Source organism: Ictidomys tridecemlineatus, chromosome 7 (assembly GCF_052094955.1).
Source record: "Ictidomys tridecemlineatus isolate mIctTri1 chromosome 7, mIctTri1.hap1, whole genome shotgun sequence".
NCBI lineage: Eukaryota > Metazoa > Chordata > Mammalia > Rodentia > Sciuridae > Ictidomys > Ictidomys tridecemlineatus.
In genome coordinates, this window is record NC_135483.1 from 120,127,551 (window position 1) to 120,150,450 (window position 22,900).

General features: G+C 32.0%; 1 protein-coding gene across 4 annotated transcripts in view; it reads left to right on the forward strand.

The window, feature by feature from the left end:
* Epc2 (enhancer of polycomb 2) overlaps positions 1 to 22,900 on the forward strand; it is a 137,337-nt gene that overhangs the window by 103,847 nt on the left and 10,590 nt on the right. For 3 of the 4 annotated variants that reach the window (XM_005315819.4, XM_078017359.1, XM_021735885.3), the window contains 7 exons: positions 4,025 to 4,231; positions 8,694 to 8,842; positions 9,543 to 9,675; positions 11,794 to 11,985; positions 15,422 to 15,511; positions 16,320 to 16,465; positions 16,572 to 16,915. In XM_005315819.4, the coding sequence (XP_005315876.1) occupies positions 4,025 to 4,231; positions 8,694 to 8,842; positions 9,543 to 9,675; positions 11,794 to 11,985; positions 15,422 to 15,511; positions 16,320 to 16,465; positions 16,572 to 16,915 (1,261 nt within the window). The remainder of the gene's footprint in view (positions 1 to 4,024; positions 4,232 to 8,693; positions 8,843 to 9,542; positions 9,676 to 11,793; positions 11,986 to 15,421; positions 15,512 to 16,319; positions 16,466 to 16,571; positions 16,916 to 22,900) is intronic. The other variant, XM_021735859.3, reaches the window with a different exon arrangement.

The following is a 22,900-nucleotide window of genomic DNA, read 5'->3' on the forward strand; positions in this document are numbered from 1 at the left end:
AATCCCCATACTGTTCATGCAAAACCAGTAGTGGATTTCACCATAGTTCAGTCCATGGCTTTAATTTTAGGTATTGCAGATTCTAAACCTGATTTTCCAACACTCCCAAAGATGTTGAAATATTTAGTATCTTACCAATAGATTTCTTTCTCTTGATTACAGATAGAAATCTTGGCTGATGTGTTTCCAATTTTCACTGTACTTACAAAGGTTAAAGTAAAGATATCCAAGATTCGATATAATAATCAAGCAGTTTTAAAAAAAATCATACAGCATCTTAAGTGTTTACTGGAGATTGCATTATTAATTAAGCTTGCTTTTAGGCAGACCTCAAGCAGATATACCCAGTGTGGCAGTTAAGAAAGTATGTTTTTTTTGTGTACTGTTAAGAATGTGTGTGCTTTTTTATATGGGAGAGGGTCTCTCTTGTTTTGTGTGTGTGTGTGTGTGTGTGTGTGTGTGTGTGTGTGTGTGTGTGTGTTTGTTTTAATTTGGGATATAGTGTCTTTAAAGGAACTTGTTCTTTACTACAATTTTCAATTATTTATATTTTGGGGCATTGTTGTTTTAGGGTACCAGGGATTGAACCCAGGGGCGCTTAACCACTGAACCACATTTCAGCCCCTTTTGTGTTTTATTTTGAGACAGAGTCTTGCTGAGTTGTCTGGGATCTCCCTAAGTTCCTGAGGCTGGCCTTGTACTTAGATCCTCCTTCCTCAGCCTCTCAGCTGCTGGGATTACAGGCCTAAGCCACTACACCCAGCAAATATTTATATTTTAAAAATGAAATTTGGTCTACATGTTTTGAAGCAGTCACAATGAATCCTGCCACATAATTCAGTTTTTAAACCTACATATTAAATTGTAATATGTGTGTACATGTATGTTATAATGTGCTATGTAGATTTAATGAAAGTCTAGTCTGATTTGAAAATTAATTTGAATTTAAGGTTTATATTTTTCATTTCAGCTCATTTAAATGTTATTGTCTTATCCAGACTTGTTTTAAAATTTGTATTATGAAAATATCAGAGGGTCATTTCTGTGACTGCAGAGGTTGGTTTCAGCATGTCAGCAATCTATCAACATTCAGTTAGGAAAAAGTTTTCTCCTAAATGGAAGACTAAAAGAACTCTTGGAAATTTCTTATATCTTTGAATATTATTCATAGAATTGGAGAAACTTTATCCTAACCATCTTATCATTATGATTTCATTATTTTATGATCTCTTTGTTTCCATTTTGGGTTGGCAGTATTAAGAATCAGAAAACTGTAGTGGAACCTTTGAAGGAAAAAATGAATTAATAAGTAGATTCTTCTAAAGTAGTCATCTCAAGCCTGGTGATAAGTGAAATAATAATGAATTTTAATGGATTAATGTTCCTTCTCTATGAAAAAGAAAAGGATTTTTAAATTTTTTAAAATTTTATTTTATTTTTTGGTACTGGGTATTTAACCCAGAAGCACTTTCCACTGAGCTATATCCCGAGCCCTTTTTATTTTTTTTTTAAGACTGGGTCTCACTAACTTTCTGAGACTGGCCAAGAATTTGCAAGCCTCCTATCTCAGTCTCTTGAATTGCTGGGATTACGGGTGTGCACCATCGCACCTGGCAGGAAAAGGATTATTTAATTGTGGCATTTGTCTTAGAATTTAAACAGGTGTTTCCCTTTTTTGATTTGGGCATATGTGTCTGTAAAAAAAATAGGGCATGATTTATGTTTGAGTTCTTTCCCAAAGACAGGAAGACTATAATTCTACCAAATTTTTGTTGTTGAACACGTTTCCATTTTCTGGAACTTTGGTAAAGACATTTCTCCTTGAATATTCAAAATATATAAAAATATATTTTTTTATTTCATTGAATGCTGATGTTTTCTCCTCAGATGATAATTTCATTGCATTGTATTAATGTCATTTAAATATATCCAGTATTAACTTTTAAAGTCACATCACAACTTCACTTTGTCAATTTTGGACTGCAGTCATTCGTTCTTGAAGAACATAATATGAAAAGTGATTATTGAACCCTTTTTAAATTTAATGTAAATCCTTATAGTTACTTTACTTTTGTGCTTGGTAGTACTGTTTAGGCTATTGCACAAATAATAAGCTATCAAATTTGAAAGAAGTAAAATGGTAAAAAAGCAGTCATTTTCTAATACTGAAAAGAAATGCATGCACTCCTGGTTGTTCTCTCTCTCCCACCTTGTAGCTTATTGCACTGAGTTCCAAAGTTCTTATGTTGTCTTATTGATTGATTTGATCTTATCCTACCATTATTGCCATATTATAAGTTTCTTTAGGTAGTAGATTTATCTTAAAGCTTTTTCCTTAGTTTTCCCATAACCTATAAATTAATACTTATTGATTATTAATTCTACTTTTTCTTAATTCACCATTTTATAAATTAGAAAACACCAATTTTCACCTGTGGTTTATTAATTTGTGTATTAAAAATGTGTGCATTGAAATTGCTAGGCAATTCAGGGGTTTTATCTGTTAGCAAAATAAATAGTCCTTGTTTTCATGAAGCTAGTACAGTTTAGAAGAAAAGCCTAAAAAGTAGGATAGTGTTATCACCCCATATCCAAGCCTTCGTAAATAATCAACACCAGACTACTTTAGAAATATTAAATTTACTTTAGATTCTTTTTGCCAGTTAGATGGTTTCTACGGCTTTCTAGTGGTTAAAGTAAGCATGTTAAGTGACAGAACTTATTATTATTATCATTTGATAATTTTTATCTGCAACTTGTTCTTAACCCACTCGAATTAATGTTGTTGTCATGATAGAGATGCAGTGATACTAGAAGGTTGTCTTAGAATAGCTAAAGATACATTTTACAGAATGTTTAAAACTAGATTTTCCCACAAAATAAAAAGTTGCTGTATAACAGCATAAAACCAGCAGTTAACTGAGAAAATACAGTTAACACTGCATAGAAATAGTAGGATGTTTAACTGCAAACTATATATTAAATTCTTACTAGTTGTGATGTAAGGAGGGTACTTAACAAAAGACATTGCAAGCTGGAGCAAGGACCACTAGTGAAGGAAAACTGAGCAGATATTTTAATCCCAGCATGCCATGCAGAAGCATAGGAAGTAGTGTTAGTTTGGTAATACTGTTACATAAGAAGCTCATTACTGTTCTCTGATTAATGGCAAGATTTATCAGAAGCATAATGACCAAACAAGTGAAACACATGCAGGATGTTTCCCTGGCCCTTCAGAGCACAGGAGAGCTTCTAGTGATGCTGTGATGCTGTCAGTTTGAGGTAGAATAGATCCATAAAGCTCAACTTTGGGCTGGTGGTAGAGCACTCGCCTACCTAGCATTCATGAGGCCCTTGGTTCAATCCTCAGGGATGCAAAGAAATCCTATATAAAGCCCAATTCTTAATCTACTCCTACCCTTGTAGATTTGGGGGTATATAGTACAGTTTCAGAGAACTTCAGTAGAAAGGCATCCCTTTAAAGCTAATGTATGGAAATACTGGTTCATTGCATAATGTTGAAATTTACAGAAATATGCTGTTTTTCCTTTATTCAGTTCCAAAATAGGCATATTATAATAATATTTGTTGTTTTGACATTATGTAAAATGAAACCTTCTGTATCTTCTGGTTGCTCTTGAGAACCAAATAGAAGCTACTTAGTAGGCTTGAAAACTAGTAGACCTTAAAATATGTAGAATCATAGATTATCAAAATTTTGAAAGACCCCAGATGTCTTCTAGGCCAAGACTTACTAAGGCATAAATTCAGTATAGTCTTCCTAACTATTACTTATACATTTTTCTTAAATTGTGGAACTTCTACCTCTCGACAAAATAATTAATTTTTAAATAAATCTCCTCTAACTATTGAGACCTTTGTTAGGTTGAATTGAATCATGTCTTTACCGTCATATTATCTGATCATAATTGTTAGAATGGATCACGTTTTTCTGATAACTGCAGTTCAATTTTGATTTTTTTTTTCAAACATTGTAGTTGGTAATGTCTTGTTTTTCATTTAGCTTGTAACACTTCAAGAAGCAAAACTGCTGCTAAACGAAGATGATTATCTTATTAAAGCTGTATATGACTACTGGGTGAGAAAACGTAAAAACTGCAGGGGGCCATCCCTCATTCCTCAGATAAAACAAGAGAAAAGAGATGGCTCTACCAACAATGATCCTTATGTTGCCTTTCGGAGGAGAACAGAGAAAATGCAAACTCGAAAGGTAATGTGCAAATTATATTTGATTGAATGTAGATCAGTAATAATTTAAGACCAATAACTTTTTTCCTAATAATTTGAATAAGTTTGAGTAATTTGAACATGAAACCTAATAACATTGATAAACTTTACTTTAGAAATCCTACTTTTTAAATCTCATCTATTGACCATTTGCTTTTTGGTGTTTATGTAATACCTACACCTTTCATAAGGTGATACTATTTTAGGCTTGTAGTTGAAGTAATATGAAGAATTTTGTGTCCTTATGTATCTTACAAATTTTGAGTTCTTCAGTAAATTTTGCCTTCTGTCATTTATCTGTTCTGTTTGGGAAGTTGAGAATTTAAAGTAATACTGCTTTTCCTTGTTGGTCACTTAGGAGCTTACAATTTCTTTAAAAACGATATTCTAGTTTTTACAAGAAAAATGAACTTTGGTGCCTCTAGCTACTATGGAGTCATGGGAAGTAGGGAATTGTTCATTTTCAAACCAATCCTGACAGCAGTGGGATCTTTTTCTCCTTTTCTTAGTTGACAGTTGTGTTAGATTTCAAATTGATGGACTTGTCCCATCTAGCTTTCAGTAGCAGTGTAAGCCAAAATTCTAAGTAAGAGAAATAGGATCTCACACTTTGGACTGATATAATACAGAACAAAACATTTCTTATAACTTATATTTCTTATAATTTACATTTCTTATAACTTAACAGTAAATACTACCTGGTAATACATTCTCTAACATCACAAAGAATTGGGAACATGTAAATGTAAAACCATGAAGAATTATAATTGGAGGCAGGGCATTTTTTGTAGATTGTTGTTACTCCTAACATGGAAAGCTTGTCTTTGTCAGCTGTTAACCTAACAGCTGTGAAGCATAACAGCTGCCGGAGATGATATATTTTAGGAGAAATTCTCCTACTGATTAGTTACCAGAACTTTCATAACTCTTTCTTATGGGTTTGATTTTCTTAAACATCACAGAATGAATTTCCCAAGCATAGATGACATTTGCTAACCCAGGCTGTTTCCAGTTTGGCATTCTAGTTCTAGTAAGGAAATCTAAGATATTTATGAAGACGTTACACTTTGCTTAGAAAAGAATAAAATGTGATAAGTTCATAAAACTACAAATGTGGACTATTGGATGCAAGGAAGGAAAGGTTTATCTGAACTAGCAGTTGCTTTTTAAAACAATATAATTGATTTAGATGCTTTGTAAACCATAAACTGTTAGCAGTGTCTTTTGAGGAAAATGTACTGTTGGACTTCTTTTAGTGAGTGAGGATGAAATATTTTAAATTAGCAATATTTATTGGTATTTAAATAGCATTTTGAAGATTAAAATATGGTTTATTCTTTCTAATTATTGTATATTGAAAATTACTGGTAGCTGTTTCTTATGCTTAGGTACTCAACTGTTGGGTGATCACAAATTTCTCCTTACTCTAAATCCTACCCTCTCTCTTGTTTTCTTGTTTGTTTTGTTTTTATTTTCATATTCCTCTGAAGAGTGGTACATTTTCTTTTTAGTGTTCTTTGCTTTTTATTTCTCTGTTTTTACTCATAGGTCCAAAGACTATTACTCTGTCCTGCAGTGTTACTAGTTGAAAATGTTTATGTGTTTCAGAATGAAAAAGTGAGGAAAGCACTTAACAAATAATGCATATGCTCTACCTATTCAGATGGTGGGCAGGCATTGGGATATGCAGTGAATGAATACTGCTAACCAAGGCTCTATACTTATTTAATGAACTTCAAAGCACTTATATAGTTGATACAAAAAAAAACTACTGAAATATTATTTGGCTAATTTTAATTTTAATTCAGTAAACTAATATTTAATTCAGGAGTACATAGTCATTTTTAATGAGATAGTCTTAAGGAACTAGCATGTGTTAAAGTACTGATAAGTCCTGAATCAGCATATACATTTAATATGTTTAACTGCACAACTATAACTTTAATGCCTATGCCTTCTCTCCTCCCTCTCCATGACCCTGAAGTGGTTCCCACTTCGGGCCTCAAAACAATCATCTGTGAATCATCGCTGGTTATAAAAAGATCTGTAGTTAATTCTGAAATACAGTAGTTTGAGAATCACTTCTCTGGAGATTTGGCAGTAGGTACAGAACTATTAACTAGAATAGGGAGAAAAGAGTTGGCCCAAAGAAGAGACAGTTGTGAGAAGGGATTAAGCATCAAATACAGAGAAAAGGGCCAATTTGAGAGAATAGAAAAGATGTCATTATGAATTCATGATTTTTAATATTGATAAAACTAGAAACAGATATGTATTTGGTTAGGTATGTATATACATATATTTGTACATTTATTTCCTAGATCTGTTCACTGAGGGACTATAGAAGCAGTGATACCCAGTACAAAAATGGGTGTACCTAGCATGCGTAGGACATGATTTTTAATACTGAGCTCCATTGAAAGGAACCAGGGCTCCTTATGAAAATTGGTTGATTCCATGTCTGGAGCTGGGAAAAAAGTAAGATAAGCCTGAAAAAAATGTACTACTGTACCAGAAAATAAAAATGTGATTGAAGAATGTTGGAGCCCCATCAAAAGGACAACAGGAGTCAGGTTGAAGGGGGACTGTACTGATCAGAGCTGGGAAAGTTTGAGCATGGAAATAATTAGCAACAAATTGTAACCCTTAGAGTAACCCCTGAGTCCTTAGAGATATACTATAACAAGTATAGCAGCTATACTTACTGCTGTAAAGGACAATACTGGGACAAATATGAATAAAGCCTTGGAATTAAGATTTTTATAGTTAATTCCCAGTTCTTGATATTTATGCAGCAATGATATATGAGTATATCTTTGTTTTGAGAAAAAACATACAAATGGGGGCATTATATGTTCAACTTTTCTTGAAAATTTCAAATACACCACCAATTATATATGTATATGTTTATATATGTCCACATAAATCAAATGTAAAACATTAACTTGGAGAATCTGAATGAAGATATATGGGAATTATGTGTTGTATCATTTCAAAATAAAAGTTCTTTGTTTTTAAGGAGTAAAAAGTACAGGACTGGGGAAAGGAAAAGTTAGGAAGGGTAGGTATTTGGGCCTGATGAGAACAGGAAATGAGTAAGCCTAGAGTCCAGGAATACTTTTTGAAGAGGAGGGCAGTCTTTAAAGGTTCTAGTGCACTTTTGAATGTTATTCAGTTGCCAGTGGCATGTAGCCTTACACAATGATTCACTTTTGGATTCTGTATGTTTGTCATTAGTTAAAAACCAGGGTAGAGGGCATTTGCTATACCCTACACAGAGTAGGCACTTTAATATTTGCTGTTGATAATGTTAATTTTTAATTCACTATATTGGAAGAAATTATTGACCCAGTTTAGGTTATTTTCAATACATTGTGGTTATTTTCTTTTCTTTTTTATTTTTTTTTCATTTCCTTGAATGCAAATTTTATTTCTTTAAAAATTTATTGGAGCATTATACAATTAATGGGATTCCTTATTGCATATTCATACATTTGCACAATACATGATGGTTATTTTCTAAATTCAAGAAACTATACACAAAAGAAAAAGTAAAACTTTGAGTTTCTTTCAATTCTTATTTTGTCTTTTATGATTCTGTTTTGAAACCTCTGGCACTCTTTCTTTAGGTTCTTTCTCATGTCATTCATATTAAATTACTAATTCAAAGATGAAGTGATTGTGTAAGTGTCTGGACACAGAGATTAAAGAGAGGTAGTGGTCTGTTTTAACAGTTCCACGCCCTATATAAAGTAAATACTCTGAATATTTGATTTAACAAAATAGTTTACATGAATAGTAACTTTGCAAACAGATGATGCTAATTACAGCTGAACCTTCTGTAGTTATTAAACAAGGCTTTCATTTCGTAATTAAATTTAACATATTTGATGTTAACAATAATTAATAACTAATTAACAATATTCTACAGTTATGAACTTTTGCTAAATCTCTTTTCTACTGTGTTACTGTGTTGAAACATGATAATACCATTTCTTGAGATGCATATTCTTCATACCTTGAATTATCTGAGTTTCTGAAGTTAAGCTTTGATTGTTGAGCATTGCTCATGTTTATATTGGCAGAACTATTTCTGTCATTGAAAAATACCTTGCTATAATACGAATGATCTGTATTTTTTTGATAAAACTCATTTTTGTTTTAGGTGGATGTGTTTTGCTTCTATGCCATTCAGTATTTTCAGTGGCCGCCAGCATTTTTCCCCCGAATGTCTATTATACAATAATTGCTTATATTTTCAGAGTTAAATAATTGGGTTGTCTTATATAGTTGTTCTTTGGATGATTTTTAAACATTTTTACATTTAACATTTTTAAACATTTGCTTTTATAAGATAAATTTGGATCTGATAAGATTTTGTTGAATGAATCTAGAAATGTGGATAATTGGGTTAATTATTCTTCTAAAATTGTTACTTTTAATAGAATCGTAAGAATGATGAAGCCTCTTATGAAAAGATGTTGAAACTGAGACGAGAGTTTAGTAGAGCCATAACAATTTTGGAAATGATTAAGAGAAGAGAGAAAACAAAACGAGAATTATTGCACTTAACCTTAGAAGTTGTGGAAAAAAGGTAATATTGGGACTGTTACACCTTTAGCCAAATGGGCAAAGTGTTAACAAAAAATGGAGAGGGGTGCTAAGCTTTTTGGTAATTCTTACCAAATTTCCTTTTTTTTTCTTCAAAGACTTGTGGCTACTAGTTGTTTGTTTTTTTAACTAAGTTATTGGTAATTTGAATTGCCAATATGAGGGATTTTGTTGTATAAAAAACTGATTTTCTAATAAGCTTAATTTTTGGCAGAATAATTGAATTTTATTTAGAAAAGAATCTAGAGATCATTTTGTTCTCTATGTTCAAGTTTCTATTAAACAAAATTTATTGGAAATGAATGTTTGATTTTATTTTCTAACTAGGGAGACAAAATTTTTTGGTTCTGCTTTTGGAAATATGTTCTCTGATATATTTTCTTGTGTAAATAAGTGGACTAAACTGAGCAAAATAAGCATTCTAAACATTTCCTGGTTCTTTGATAATGCAGAGTATATGACAAATTAATCACATGTGTACTTTAGGTATTTTTGTATGTTTTTTGGTTTGTTGCATTTTATTGAACCCCAATATGAGATCCTTTGTTTCTATAAGTTTTCTTTTTAAAATGAATCTTATTGTTAGCTCTATTTTGTTAGTTAATTGAAATGTCATGTTTTTACTTTAATGTTTTTATCGTTAAACTATGGAACATTTTCTAATATTTTGTTTCCTTTTCAAGATACCATTTGGGAGACTATGGAGGTGAGATCCTTAATGAAGTGAAAATCAGTAGATCAGAAAAAGAGTTGTATACCACTCCAGCAACTCTTCATAATGGAAATCATCACAAAGTCCAAGAATGTAAAACTAAGGTAAATATTCTCTGGAGAGAAATTATGTATGGAAATGATGATCAGATAACTATTCATTTCTGTAGTTGTCTACAGGATGTCTATAGGATGTCTGCAGGATATCTGTAGGATGGTTAAGGAAAGTCATTAACATTAATTTAGTTTTTACTCTTTGCCCAGCACTTGTATACGAGTTTTTACATATATTTTTGGCCCATTAAACCTCACAACAATCCTTTGAAGTAGGGTTTACCTCTGCATGACTTGAGATCAGGCCTCCCAAGTACATGGCTTTCCAACATACAGTCTTATTTCACTGGAGAATAAAGGTAATTATAGTCTAGTTATTATCACTAGCCCCACCAAGTTCTGCATGATAGTGGCAGGCATTAAATGTAAAATTGAAAGCTTTCTTCATTGAGATTATTGGGAGTTATTCTTGTCATCATTGTCGTCATTGCCAAAATCTGCAGTTATCACTTTACCTACCTTGAATGACTTTAAAAAGTCCTCTAACATCTGGATCCAAATTTCCTCCTAATAAGAAAACTGTACTCAGTGATTATTTTATTCTTAAATTAAATAATTATATTTATGTAGAACTCATTGGTACATTAATTTTTTTAATTGGGTTATATAAAAATTAATAAAACCTTCAATTTTAAGGAGTTTAAATAAGGAGATCAACTTGACCTTATTCTAGCAAGATGTTAAAAGTGACTTAGAGTGTTTGTGGAAAATTCATCTTTTACAAATGTACACAGTCCTTGTTTTTCATGAGTTCATTCTTAAAGGTCAAGGAAGAATGTGGAGCATGAAGATTTCCTCCTTTATTCAACTCATGTCAATTCAAATACCAGGTTCTTATTAATCACAGGCATCTAGCCCATCTACAGTTCCCTTTAAATTTTGCTTGTCTTACTAGCCGAAAAGTTATCAATGCCACAAATGTCATTTTGTAAGTTATTTTTCAAAATCCATTTTATATCAATCAGTGCTTTTCCTAGGTATGCAACTGTTAAGCATTAGAATATGAAAAATCTACCCCATAATTACTGATAGAATCAGCCTTTATTGTAAACTGAATCTTATTTTAGATCTTCTCTAAGAATACTTGGCCCGTTTAAATACTGATTTTACAGATATGGTTGCATCCATACTTTATCTTACCCCATTACACATAGTTAAATATTTACTTTGTCATACATCCTATCTTAAAATATCAAGAGTTTCTAGGAAGTTGGTGTTTACTTTTTCTAAATAGTTATACCCTTTATATAAAATAGTTTATATCTGTCTAATTCATAATCTGCCACTCAAGCAACATTTTCATTGTGTGCAGTTTTTACCCTAAAGTAGTTTTGACATTTGTACTACATGAGGAAACATAGCTTTTTTAAAAATTTTACACTTTGATATTGTGTATAGTTTGGTGTCTGATAGTCATTTAAAATTTTTTAAAAGCATTACGTACATTATTTTTATTAAAAGAAATGCCAGTATGTTAAAACATGTAGAAGCAGAGTTGCTCTATGGAAGGGAGATGAGGGCTAGAAACTACCCCATTAATCAGTCCCTTTATCAGATGGCCTCTCAGGTACCTCCCCAGAACCCTGGTGTACTTGAGAACCATTTGATTTTTGTTCAGTTGAAGCAATAATTACATATTCTAAAAAATGAAGTTTTTTTCTAATTAATAAGCTTGTTTTTCTCAAAAGATTACCATCTAAAGACATTTTTTAAATTCAAAATAATTGCATAAATAAATTAATGAACTCATAACCTCATTCAAATTATTTTTTTAAATAAGTTGTTTTCCTCTTTAATATAGTGGATTTATATAAGAATTGCATTCAGATACCTTTTAAACTTTGGATTGCATAATAGAGCAATATAAAATTACTAATAGCTTTACTAATACAAAAAGCAAACAAATATCATAATTAGTTTTCATTATAATTTGCAGAAAGTAAATCATGTTTCAATTCGTGATCACAAAGTAATTTTTGCATACTAAAAACAGTAAAATTATCTCATGATAAAAATGTATCTTTTTCAAAGAGCAATATAGTTTTTCATGATTTTATTCTAAAATGATTTTCATTTCTTCCTTTTGGGGGTAAATCATCATGTAAACAGCACCCTCATCATATATCTTTGAAAGAAGAGGCTTCTGATGTTGTTCGTCAAAAGAAGAAGTACCCAAAGAAGCCTAAAGCAGAGGCTTTGATAACGTCTCAGCAGCCCACTCCTGAGACATTGCCTGTGATCAATAAGAGTGACATTAAGCAATATGACTTTCACAGCTCAGATGAAGATGAATTTCCACAGGTGCTTGTTTTAAAACTATTTTAAAGACATTTCCTCTGACTCTTTTATATTGTTTTATATTTAAAATATAACTGACATTTTAAGATCTCTGATGCTTGCTTTGTTAACCTGTTATTACAGCATAAACATTTTCTTCATTGTGTGTTTGTGTGGCCACTAAAATAGTACTTACTTTTATTTTCCATAAGTTCAACAGGATTTCTGTTGTGGAACATCAAAGTGGTTTTTAGTTTTTCCTTTTGTAAAAATTAACAAACTTATCTTTTGTATTCAAAGTGAATTTTCAAAAATGGAATTACTGATCCATAGTGTATCAGTATTTTAAGACATTTAAACATAATCATGAGCTAGGGATATAGCTTAGTGATAGAGCACTTGCCTTGGCATGTGTGAGGCTAGGCTGTGAGTTTCATCCCCAGTATCACAAAAACAAATAAACATGATTGTAAATATTCAACTATGATAATTCCCTTTTTACCATATTCTACTAGCATTATATTTTATGATATTTAAGTTTTGCTAATTGCTGGGTAATAGCTATTTGATTCTAAAGATTTAGAAATGATTAAAATAGTAACTTATGAAAATATGTTTGGATATTGCAACATCTTTAAAGCAAAATATTTGCAATTACAATTATTAACTTTATTTTCACAAGTGACATTCTTAAAACAAGACATTTAGTTTACATATTAAAGGATTAGTTTTTTCAGAAAAAAAATTTGGTTTAACACCTAGTTTAGCAGTACCCTCTCTTTTCCTTTCCTTTTTTTTTTTTCCTATAGGTATATATGGTAGAAAAAACTTGAAGAGAATTCTGTAACAGATACCTTGAATTCACTATGAGTTTTATCATATTGTAATAGTTTTGCTTATTTTCTTTAAAGGCAGTTTTGTAACGTCACACATATGTTTAGAAGCAAGACTATTTCTAAAACCCTTTATTACTGCAACCATTTAAAATTCAGATGTTTACATACAATGTAAAATGTGCTCCTTTGGCTATTTTTATTTTTAGTCACTGCATAGTTCATATTTCATGTGATAGTAACAGATGCACATAGATGTGTTTAATTTTGTGTGTTCTTCAGAACCACTTAATGAAACGGATCATACTTGTCAGAGGATAGTACAGTTAGGCTAAGGCAAAACTTTGAATAACCATGAGACATTGATTATATGACTATTTTGGAGGAATGAAGGATTCAGTATCCTATCAAATAGTGGTTTTTCCAGATCTAGAGAATAGTGAAAGACTGTAAGCAGAGAATACAGTTATTAAGAGAACTGCTAGAAGTTTGGCATCACTGGAGCACAAAACAACAGAAGAGGAGGAAAGGGATTAGAGGAATGATGCCTGCAGTAGTAGCCAAATGGCAGATGGCCTCTATCTAGACTTATATTATTGAGTATTTAAAATTTTAAGAAAATGACAAGGTTTATTAAATATATGTAGAAGAGTATTATATCAATAGTGCAAATGAGAGCCTACAAATTTTTCTTTACATTCCTGTCCTATTAAAAAGGATGCCATAGGATAGTATGACCTTCTATAAATTTTTTTCTCCTGTTGTGACACTCAGTCCATCCAGCCTAAGAGGTGGACTCACTCAGAATAAGTGGTGTTCATAAATTCCTTGTCATAAATCCCTTACGGATTTTCATTTCAGCTTTATTTTTCTATAATGTTTATTCATATAATTTCCAAAGAAATTGCATTTTGAAACCTTTAGACTTTTCTGAGTCCTAGTACTAGGTCTTAGACAACTCTCTGGTTTTTATTGGTATCCCTACATTTCTAAAGAATAGTTACCTGTAGTTAGATATCATTCACTGAGGCAGGTATTTAGAATGTAGCTGTTCTAAATTCAGGACTTTTATTGCTAAAAATAGTGTTACGGTGATCTTTGTCCAATAAACAAGTAAAAGAGGAATAAGGAATATGAAGAAAACAAACATTTTAACCAGACTTACCCAAATGATGTACAGAAGGACAGAAGAAAAAACCCAGTCTCTTCTGACTGTGCTTCTGGTTCTTTTAATATCAGCTCTTTCTTCCTATGTCATAGCTTTCCCACATATACTGGAATCTACTCTGGAGAATGATAAGAGAAAAGAGATAATATACTGTAGACCTATAATTTCTAAGATTTTAATTGCAAACTTTCTGTGTGTATCTTAGATCGATGATCTGCAAAGAAACCAAACTGTAAAATTTATACTTTAAACTTCCTCTCAAATTTCACCTTTGGAACTGATTCTCTAGGGAAAAGAATCAGTTTCAGCTCACAGTTTTTGTATCTTCCCCGTAGGGTTATTGGAGGTATATTGGAACCTCAAACAAATACCTTTCTCCCCTGGATGACTCTGCTAAGTGGTAATTTGGTAATTACCACAGTTTGGAAATAACGTGGAAATATTTTTCTTCTCAAAATAGGGAAAGAGGGATTTGTGAGGTTCAAAATGTGCAAGTAAACATGATTGAGCTAGCATTTGTCAAAAAAAGTGGGACACTGCCAAGTGAAATTGTGAGACAACTGAAACTTAAGTACCAAAACTTTTGTTGTTCTTGTTATTGTTGTTGTTGTTTAACTGTTATGGGGGAAATTTATCTAAAACATTTCTTTGATGTGTTTGAATATGTTTATATATCATTTAATCTGTTTTTATGACATAAGTATGCTATAATGTATCTGTGCTGCCCTAGAGATCACACTGTTTGGCCTGATGTCACATGGCCCCAGACAGAATGCTTTTCAGTGTGACAGCCTTTTGAAAGACTATTATTTTCCTTTAGGATTGACCATTTCTCTGCAACCAGTCTGCTTTACCTTTAACAAATCTTCTTTCTTCTAATTTTCTGTTTCTGTACTGTTGAGTTTTAAAAGTAATTTTTTTTAAAATGTGGGGGGATATATTAAAAAAACAAACAACAACCAAAAAAAAATCCTTTTGAGCAAAATCTGTTACCTTTATTGTGTTTTTGTTGTTGTTGTTTGTTTGTTTTTGCCTGTTCATAAGTGTTTCTAGTTTTTGGCTTTATTACAGAGAGAAATTATTGGATAAAAAGAATACCTATTTATATGTGAAGCATAACTGTCATCATTAAGTATTTATGGTCACATATACTATTTGTAAAATATAAATGGGATACAGAAGAACTCTACTAATTGTTTTTAAGTTTATAACATAACACTTCATGCTAATAAGCAGTTCAACAATATCATGTATACTTACTGCAAGAACTGTTTTATTAAAAATTAGAATTTTTAATCATAGAAAATATTTACTAATCATTAAATGTTTGGGGAAATTTATTACCCACTAGATGTAATGGAGTGATTTGCTGTTGGTGATCAGATTTTAATTTTAGATCATTGCACTTATTGATTTATTGACTTTAAGTAACTCCTAAATGGATACCTCTTTTGTTCAGGTACCATCCCCAGTATCAGAACCCGAAGAAGAAAATGATCCTGATGGTCCCTGTGCTTTCAGAAGGCGGGCAGGATGCCAGTATTATGCTGTAAGAACTTTATTTTTTGTGATATTTTTACAAACTGGAATTAACAGGTAACTCATGTCAGGATGACTTAGGCTTGATCTAAAAATGGGAAGTGCATTAGTGGCTTTTATTTAACATTCCCTATGTGAACACCAGTAAAAGATGTTAAAAGATATTGAGTCCTTTCAAAAGGTTTCAGAATTCTTTGCTTGGAAATTGAAAATTCCTCATATTTTAGAAATCTAGTTTTGCTCTGGGCTGTAACTATAGCTTTAGCATTTGTTAGCCCCAGAATCTCCTAAGTTGGTTCTGGAACCTTTGATGACTGCTGAGTATTTATGGAAATTTATTGTGCTGCAAGTCTATCTTGTGCATGCATAAACTTGGAATTCTCTTTGTGCTGTTGTCAAGTTTGGGTGCAGCATTACATCAAGGAGTGGCTCTGACTCCCTAGTGCTAAGGTTTTCTAACTGTAGAGTTAAGAGGATGGTTTTGACTTTCTTACATGTATTGTAGAGACCATTTATCTAATTACATTATGGTAAACACACACTGACAACTTTTCCAGGGTTTGTGTATTTAATGTAGGAGTGTGAAGATTTATTTACAGGTTATAGTGATGAGAGAAGGGGGAAATATGAAAGGGGACAAAAGTGGTAAGACAGAAAAATAAAATATGAAGGTAATGAGAAGGCAAAGAAATGGGCTATATGTTTCTTCAAAGAGGAGGCTTAAGCTTGACCCATGAATGCTTGAAATACAGTTTTAACTTTTTTACTTTTTGTAACTACTCCATGAGTAATCTTTTTTTTTTTTTTTTTTCCTTCAGCCTCGTTTGGACCAAGCTGACCATACATGTGAGAATTCAGATTTGGCAGATTTGGATAAGTTGAGGTATAGGCATTGCCTTACAACACTTTCAGTCCCAAGAAGATGTATAGGATTTGCAAGGAGGCGAATTGGCAGAGGTGGAAGGTAAACTGTTTGTTTTGATTGGTTTTTGTTTACCAGCTAGAAGGGAAGATATAAAGAAACTGTTAAGTTCATCCAATTAATTACTTGGTTTTATGTTGCTTTTCAGAGTCATAATGGACCGAATATCCACAGAACATGACCCAGTCCTGAAACAGATAGACCCTGAAATGCTGAATAGTTTTTCAAGCTCTTCCCAGAATATAGACTTTTCTTCTAATTTCTCTCGGACCAATGCTTCCAGTAAACCTTGTGAAAATAGACTGTCCCTTTCTGAAATATTAAGCAATATCAGATCTTGTCGACTACAGTGTTTCCAGCCAAGGCTACTAAATTTACAGGACAGTGATAGTGAAGAATGTACCTCAAGAAAACCAGGGCAGACTGTGAACAATAAAAGAGTTTCTGCAGCATCTGTAGCTTTATTGAACACCAGCAAGAATGGCATATCAGGTAAGCTGTCACTGTGTTTAGAGCATATCCTGATGCTCTTTCTCCTTAATTTTCATTATCTACTAAATAGACTCAGACCTTTTAGAGGTTTATTTTCCTAATACCACTCAGGAAAGGAATTTTATCTTAACCTACTACATTTTTTTTTCTGAACCTAAGTAACAAAATTCTACTTCAGGTGATTCACATTTTAACCAAAATGTCCTAACAAGTATCTATAAAACCACTGACATGTGTTTGGAATGTGAATGTCTGATATGATAAAAGTGTAGGTAGAATGTGTAGAGTTCTCTGTGGGCAGACTACTGTTTACAAGCTGCCACCAAATCATCATAGCACAATATTCTCTGGTTCTTGTGGTACAAAAAAATTTCATTTTTGTGTATTCTTTGCTGAAATGAAAGCATTGCTTCTTGAAAGTACCATTGAATTTTTTCTTTCTGAAAAATGATGTTTTTTTAGATGATTCTCTATGAATAGTTTTAAATTTTATCTATAGTTCACCCTCTTCCATTGAAATCAGAAAAAGTATTTTTTACTTTAAAAAGACATTAAAATCAGTTTAGTATTTTTATGACATGTAAATTGTAAATAATGTATAATATTAGAAAAATCTAAGATGTAATTTTAATTTGTTCTGTGGATAGTCCTTATCACATTTATACAAATGTGTATAATTTATAAATATCCTTATAATGTATTCATTGTAAATAATACATGGTATCCAGAAGAGAAAAATAGATGTGACTTGACTTATACTTTGGATAGCCTTTCTTTCTGTAAAGCATATGTATTTTTAAATTGTTTCCTGGATGGTGCATTTTAGGATTCAGAATTATTATATTAAATTTACTTAAAGTAATATGAAATCATTTTAGCTTGAAATTTGGTCTCTATAGTAATCAGTCTTTTTAATTACTGAACTGCCTATTTTTCAAGTTGATGTAGGCATTTATTTGTTTAAAAGTTGTCATAGAAAATTTGGTGCTTTGAATGATTGGAAATTGGCATATAATTTTCCAAATGTTTTGGTTAACTTTCTCCTAAATAAACTTAAGTAAGGAAAATGGCATCCCATTATATAAAGTTCATGAGTCTGTGAACTCTCTTGAGCTTTTGAAACTAAAGTGGATAAATACCTAATATGATTTTGGGTCACAGTATTCTTAAAAATCTAAAGATAGTAAGACTGACAAATAATTAGATTAAATCTTTTATTTATTTTTTTTTAAGCTAACTACCTTATTTAACTAAAAAGAAATTCCTGTATTACACATTATTCAGAATAATTTTGCCAAAGGGGAATTTAAAAATAGATATAGGCATTTATCATTACATTTGATCATAGAATGAATTTTTTCTTTACCAATTTATACCATAAAAATTATTTGTGTGTATTTTTTCTCCAGGTAAGCAGGGCCAAATATTTACAGCTTTCTACTATATTTTCCAGATAAACTCTGGATTTAACTTGACTTTTTTTGTAGAAAATGTATATATGTTGTATATGTTATTGTATCATCAATACATTTTTGTATACAATTGAAAAGCTGTAGTAATTTTAAGTTCCCATTTGTACCAGTTATATTCATTATATAGTTTTATCACTTCTGGTTAAATGGCCTTAAATGAATTTAAAGACTGATATAAATTCCCTCTCCTACCTGAAGAGATAGTAAGGGGAGAGTTTGGGGAAAGTTGCAATTTTACTTGATTATGTATTGATCTGAAATACAACTTAATGTAACTTAAAATGTCCCAAATAATCAGCTCTTTAATTCTATTACACTATCATATATCAGCATAAATAAAATCATTTAAAATACTATCTTTAAGCATACATTCATGTCTTAGGGAATGTAAATCACAAGTGTACAATATTAACATCATAATCAATAAAGGGGTTTGTTTGTTTGGTCTGGTTTTGTTTTTTTGTTTTTGTTTTGTTTTGTTTGTTTGTTTGTTTTGGGGTTGGGGGGGAGGTAGTTTCTTTGTTTTGTTTTGTATTTTTCTGCTTTTCCCTTACCATCAAGGGGGAAAAAGTAGTCTTTTTATTCTGTGTCATTTTTCCTGTATTTGTAAATACCCCTGCCATAATACCATTTCATGCTTCCTTAAAAGACTTACAACAATTTAGGTATATTAGAAGTCAATATTTTAAAATCAGATCTTTCATATTTAAACATTTGTAAGTAGAGCAAAGGATTTGTTTGATTGTTTGCCTCTCTACTGACTATTACTCATTAGTCCTTGAGGCCAGTAGGTATTTTGTTTTTAATGACTTTCTTTTGTTTAATATTAAAATATTATGGACAGGTACAGTGGCACACACCTGTCTGTAATCCCAGGGGCTCAGGAGGCTGAGGCAGGAGGATCATGAGTTCAAAACCAGCCACAGCAATGATGAGGCACTAAGCAACTCAGTGAGACCCTGTATCCAAATAAAATACAAAATAGGGCTGGGGATGTGGCTCAGTGGTTGAGTGCCCTTGAGTTCAATTCCCAGTGCTCCCAAAATATATAATGTATGGGGACTTGGGATTATAGCTCAGTGTGTGAGGCAGTTAGGCACAGGACTGTAAATACCTAATGCCAAAAGTCTCTATATGCCATTTTTGTATATAATTAAAAATATATTTTTATTTATAGTAATTTTATTTGTAGTAATTTTAAGTTCCCATTTGTACCAGTTATATTCATTACATAGTTTTATCACTCTGTTTAGATGGTCTTAAATGAATTTAACTTATATCAGTAAAAACTGATATAAATTTCTTCTCCTACCTGAAGAGATAGTAAGGTAAGAGTTTGGGGAAAGTTGCATTTTTACTTTGATGGGCATGCACAAAAGAATGGACTCGTCATGAATTTTGGTTTCTTTTATTCTGTATGTCTTTTGCTTGTTCTTAGTGAGCATAGTGGTCATGAGAACATTTTTTTAAGAATAGTAAGATTGACATGGGACCATATTTTTACCTTGGCAGAATATCAGTGAACTGAACAAATTATTAGTATTGAATTTTCTTTCACAGCTGGGAAATCTCAGCACCTAAAGAGCTTAATCAGAAATAGAAATCTAATGCCCATAGAAAGTGTTTATTTATGTCACAAGTTCCTCGGTTCTTCAGGAAACAAGAGAGAAAAAAAAAGAAAACTGTGTCTTACATGAACCAGAGGGTTATTGGCAAAATATGTTATTAATAACCATGGCAAATATGTTAATTTATAATTCCTGTGTTCAGAATATATTGTTTATTAATTTTATATTCTTAAAACTAAATTTGTATTCTAGGGATATAAAGAACTAAAGACTTCATTTCAAATCAAAAGTGTATGTTTTGTTAAGTATTAAATAAAACAAAGATGTGCTATCTTAATTGAAAAACTCTTATCAATAAAAATAGGATAGCCAGGCATGGTGGTGCACACCTATAATCCCACCAACTCCAGAGGCTGAGGCAGAAGGATCACAAGTTCGAAGCCAGCCCCAGCAACTTAGTGAGGCCCTTAAGCAACTAATGAGACTCTGTCTCAAAAGAAAAAAATAAAAAAGGGATTGCTGGATATTGTGGTGCACACCTGTAATCCCAGCAGCTCAGGAGGCTAAAGCAGGAGTATCACAAGTTCAAGACCAGCCTCAGCAAATTTAGTGAGACCCTGTTTCAAAGTAAAACATAAAGATGTGTGGATGTGTCTCTGTGGTTAAGTGATTTGGGGTTCAATTCCTCGGTACAAAAATAAAAATACACACACACACACAAACATATGGGCTAGGGCTCAATAGTTTAGCACCCCTAGGTTCAAATTCTGGTACAAAAAGTAAAAATAAAATAGGATAGAGAGAGAGAGATTGTGCTCAACATAGCAAGTGAATAGCCAAGGAAAATTATTTCTTACATAATATTTTAGGATCTTTTACATACAAAGCACTGTGTTAAGGTTTTAAAGTTGCAGAGTTTAAAAAAAATCAATACTTCTTACCTGCAAGGACAGCACATGATAAATAATATATTCTTTATATAAATACAAGATAACATTTTTTGTCAGTTGAAAATGCAGCATTATTTGAGATGGTATTCTTAAGTTGAAAGCCCAAGAAAATTTATTTCTTATCTAAAAATGTTTTTCTTGTTCAGGCTTGAATGACTATCTTAATTTACATTTAACCATGGTTTTCATAAATTCAGAGTTGCAAGTTACCACATCTTTCTCTTCCCACCTGTGTTAACACAGTAACCCTTTTGGCTAGTTCCTGATACCTTAATATTGTGAGTTTATAAATTCATTAATAGTTTGTACATTTCCAAGAAGAATTCCTGATTTTTAATTTAATTTTGTTTCTCTTCTCATTTTTTCTTAAATTACCATTAAATATTTATAAGTGTAAAAGTTTTAGGATGAGTAGGACTGTTAGCACTACTAAGATACTCAAAAGGATTTATCATTTTTATTAAGCTTGCTTCTGAAAGTGAGAAAAGGATTTAAACTTAAGGGATTAAAGAGTTTGACCATTAATTGAATAATGATGACATTTTAATTGTAACTATTTAGGTTGGGTATCAGCAGCTTAAATGGATCTTTAATCCATTTTCATTATCCTCACACCCATTTGTTCCTCATTCCCCTACCTCCCTTATGTTTTTACTCCCTGCCCTTAGAGTTTGTTAGTTTGCCTATAACTAAAAGAGTTTATAGAATGTATGTAGCCCTGGAAAGCTTATATCAACTCTCCTGGATTACATTTGCCCTTGGAGTAACACCAGTGGTTTATGTGAACCTGACTCCCTATTGTAACCGGGAAGATTTGAAATAGAATCTCCCTCTCTCCCCAACCCCCATCCAGTCCCATACCTGTCCTTCAAAACAAAAAAGCTTACATGCTGTTAACATTGCTTTAATAAAGCATGTGTTAAAATATATAGCAAAGACGTGTGTGATAGATGAAAAATGCTGAAAAATATATTCATTTTGACTTCTAGGATAATGATGTCCATCTCATTCCACCATCCTTAAATGATTTTCACTACCATATTAGGTATTATTCATTAAGATGTGAAAACTTGGTCTAAGCCAGTATTTGAAAAATTCATAGCTTCCCAAGAATACATCATCTTAACCCAGTTTGAGAAAAACTGGGTTGAAAGTTAAAAGGATTATGAAAAACAAAGGCAGGCATGCATTCTTGGGAAACACAAAAATCACAAGTTTGTACTCTGATGAGATGATTATCCAGGAGACCCAAAATGTGTTTCTGGGGCTGGGGATGTGGCTCAAGCGGTAGCACGCTCGCCTGGTATGCGTGCGACCCGGGTTCGATCCTCAGCACCACATACCAACAAAGATGTTGTGTCCGCCGAGAACTAAAAAATAAATATTAAAAATTCTCTCTCTCTCTCCCTCTCTCTCTCCCCTCTCTCACTCTCTTTAAAAAAAAAAATGTGTTTCTGTTCAATTTTTCTTGTTAGTTTATCAGTGAAACAGTAATACAAAGTTAGCAACTACTTGTAAAGGTTTCACATAAACTCAGGAATATCTCTGTGATCCCAAGCTCAAGAAGTAGTGATCTAAAACTTTGTAATCATGTTAATGTAAAATCTGTGAAGGTACTTAAAAATATATTTTTCATGGATCACTGTCAGAAAATAGGAGGAAAAGGTGATAAGAGGTCAGCCTAAGCCAAGCACCATGTAAGAACCACAAACTTAAAAGGTAAAGGATAAAACGAACAATTCCTGGGACATTTGAAAACAATAAGCATCCCAGAAATAATACAGATATTCCAAGGAAAGGTACATGGAATAAAAGCAGACTGTTAAATCCAAGATGAGTAATGGTTCAGATTACATAGAAGATAGCCAGAAAGGTTATGGGCTTTCATGGAAGATAGATTGTAGGTTATATATAATGAGATCTGGACATGCAAGAATTTACTTACGTATGGAATGACATATTTGTGTATATAAAGGGTGAAATTCTGTAACAGGT